We start from the raw sequence: 2,610 nt of genomic DNA, 5'->3' as shown, positions 1-2,610 counted from the left end.
CGGCTCGCCCCCCCCACCGGCGGCTCTCCCCGCCCCGGGGGCCCGGCCGGGCGCGGATTGGTGCGCGGCGCCGGCCCCCTCGGAGCGCGGCCGCCATCGGGGCTATTTGACGTGTCGGTGGGGCCGGGGAAGGGCTTCGTCTCGCCGGGGCCGCCGCCGCCGCCGCTCCGCCGCCCGCCCGGCCCGGCCCGGCCCCGCGGAGCCCGGGCATCCCCCCCCTTCCCCCGCCCCAAATGAGCGGCGCTCCCGGCGGGCCCCGGCCGAGGACCCCGCCGAGCCGCGGAGCCGCGGCCGCCCCGTCGCCCCGGCCGCCCCCCGCCGACCCGCTGCGCCAGGCCAGCCGGCTGCCCATCCGCGTCCTGAAGATGCTCAGCGCCCACGGCGGCCACCTCCTGCACCCCGAGTACCTCCAGCCGCTCTCCTCCACGCCCGTCAGCCCCATTGAGGTCAGTGCCCGCCGCCCCCCGACCGCGGCTCGGACCCCCCGGCTCCCCCCGCCCGGCGCTCCCGGTTCTCCCGGCCGGGCTCTTCCCGGGCCGGCGCTCCCGGCTCTTCCCGGCTCGGCGCTCCCGGTTCTCCCGGCCGGGCTCTTCCCGGGCCGGCGCTCCCGGCTCTTCCCGGCTCGGCGCTCCCGGTTCTCCCGGCCGGGCTCTTCCCGGGCCGGCGCTCCCGGCTCTTCCCGGCTCGGCGCTCCCGGTTCTCCCGGCCGGGCTCTTCCCGGGCCGGCGCTCCCGGCTCTTCCCGGCTCGGCGCTCTCGGTTCTCCCGGCCGGGTTCTTCCCAGCCCGGCTCTCCCGGCTCGGCGCTCCCGGTTCTCCGGCCGGACTCTGCCCTGCCCGGCGGCCCCCGCTCCTTCCCTCTCCGCCGCCGCAGCCGCAGCCTCGCTCCCCCCCCGCTTCCCACCCGGTCCTTCTCCCCGGCCGGGCGCGTCCCCCCGCCCCGTCCCCCCCCATCCCCGCGCCCTGGCTCGGCGCCGGGCCCGGCCCTGGGGTTTCGGGGGGTGGGGGGTGAGGCGGGTGCGGGGACGCCGTCGGGGTCCCCCCTGACCGGCTCCGCTCCGCCCGCAGCTGGACGCCAAGAAGAGCCCGCTGGCGCTGCTGGCCCAGACCTGCTCGCAGATCGGGAAGCCCGACCCGCCGCCCTCCTCCAAGCTGAACGCCGTGGCCGCCGCCGCGCCCGCCGCCGAGAAGGAGCCCACCGCCCGCCCCGCCGCGCTGAAGCCGCCGGGCAGCGGGGACGCGCCCGCCGAGGACAAGTCCAGCTTCAAGCCCTACTCGAAGGGCGGCGCGGAGCCGCGCAAGGACGGCGGCGGCGCGGACAAGGCCGGCTTTCGGGTGCCCAGCGCCGCGTGCCCGCCGTTCCCCCCGCACTCCGCCGCCTCGCCCGGCGGCTCCCGCGGGGCCTCGCCGCAGCACCCCGACCCCAAGGGCGCCGAGGAGAAGAAGGACCCCGAGGGAGGCAAGCCCAGCCCCGAGGGGACGGGCGGGGGGCTGGGGCGCGGGGCGGTGGAGCCCGGGGCGCACGGCGAGCCCCCCTCGGGCCGCAAGTCGGAGCCCCCCGCCCTGCCGCCCGCCGGCCATGTGGCCCCGGTGTCGCCCTACAAGCCGGGCCACTCCGTCTTCCCGCTGCCGCCCTCCAGCATCGGCTACCACGGCTCCATCGTCGGCGCCTACGCCGGCTACCCGTCCCAGTTCGTGCCCGGGCTGGACCCCACCAAGCCGGGGCTGGTGGGCAGCCAGCTACCGGGGGCTCTGGGGCTGCCGGGCAAGCCGCCCAGCTCCAGCCCGCTCACCGGGGCCTCGCCGCCCTCCTTCATGCAGGGATTATGCCGGGACCCGTATTGCCTGAGCTACCACAGCGCCTCGCACCTGGGCTCCAGCAACTGCTCCAGCTGCGTGCACGACCCCGGCAGCCTGAAGAGCGGATACCCCTTGGTGTACCCCACGCACCCCCTGCACTCGGTGCACACCACGCTCTCCTCCAGCGGCACCCCCAGCCTGCCCGGCCACCCCCTCTACACCTACGGCTTCATGCTGCAGAACGACCCCCTGCCCCACATATGCAACTGGGTGTCTGCCAGCGGACCCTGCGACAAGAGGTTTGCCACCTCGGAGGAGCTGCTCACCCACCTACGGACCCACACGGCCCTGCCGGGGGCCGAGAAACTCTTGGCGGGTTACCCTACCTCCGGGCTGGGCTCCGCGGCCTCCTGCCACCTCCACCTCCCGCCCGCCGCCCCCGGGAGCCCCAACACGTTGCCCGCCTCGCTCTCCTTGAGGAGCCCACACACTTTGGGACTAAACAGGTACCACCCCTACGGCAAGAGCCACTTGCCCACGGCCGGCGCCCTGCCCGTGCCCTCCTTGCCGGCCGCCGGACCTTACTACTCCCCGTACGCGCTCTACGGCCAAAGACTCACGTCAGCTTCCGCACTGGGATATCAGTAACCCCGCAGCTCCCGAGCCCCAGCCCCCCGCGCCCTCCTTGGACTCTGTATTTATTACTGTATGTTAGCTTAAAGCTGGGAATATAAGTGCATTATACACCAATGAATCAATGGTATGCAAAAGTCTGTGTCCAAAAAAAAAAAAACAAAACAAAAAAAAAAAAA

At 74.6% G+C, this 2,610-nt stretch overlaps 1 protein-coding gene across 1 annotated transcript; it reads left to right on the top strand.

Moving 5' to 3' along the window:
- Nucleotides 1-233: 233 nt before the first annotated feature.
- ZNF703 (zinc finger protein 703) lies at nt 234-2,580 on the top strand. The gene is made up of 2 exons (XM_017831939.1): nt 234-446; nt 1,067-2,580. The coding sequence occupies exons 1-2, from the start codon at nt 234-236 to the stop codon at nt 2,444-2,446; spliced, it is 1,593 nt and encodes a 530-aa protein (XP_017687428.1). The 3' UTR covers nt 2,447-2,580.
- Nucleotides 2,581-2,610: the final 30 nt, after the last annotated feature.

The sequence above is a fragment of the Lepidothrix coronata genome, unplaced genomic scaffold, assembly GCF_001604755.1.
Source record: "Lepidothrix coronata isolate B3197 unplaced genomic scaffold, Lepidothrix_coronata-1.0 Scaffold197, whole genome shotgun sequence".
NCBI lineage: Eukaryota > Metazoa > Chordata > Aves > Passeriformes > Pipridae > Lepidothrix > Lepidothrix coronata.
Note: the sequence above shows the minus strand (reverse complement) of the source record. Positions and strands in the feature narration are given on the sequence as shown.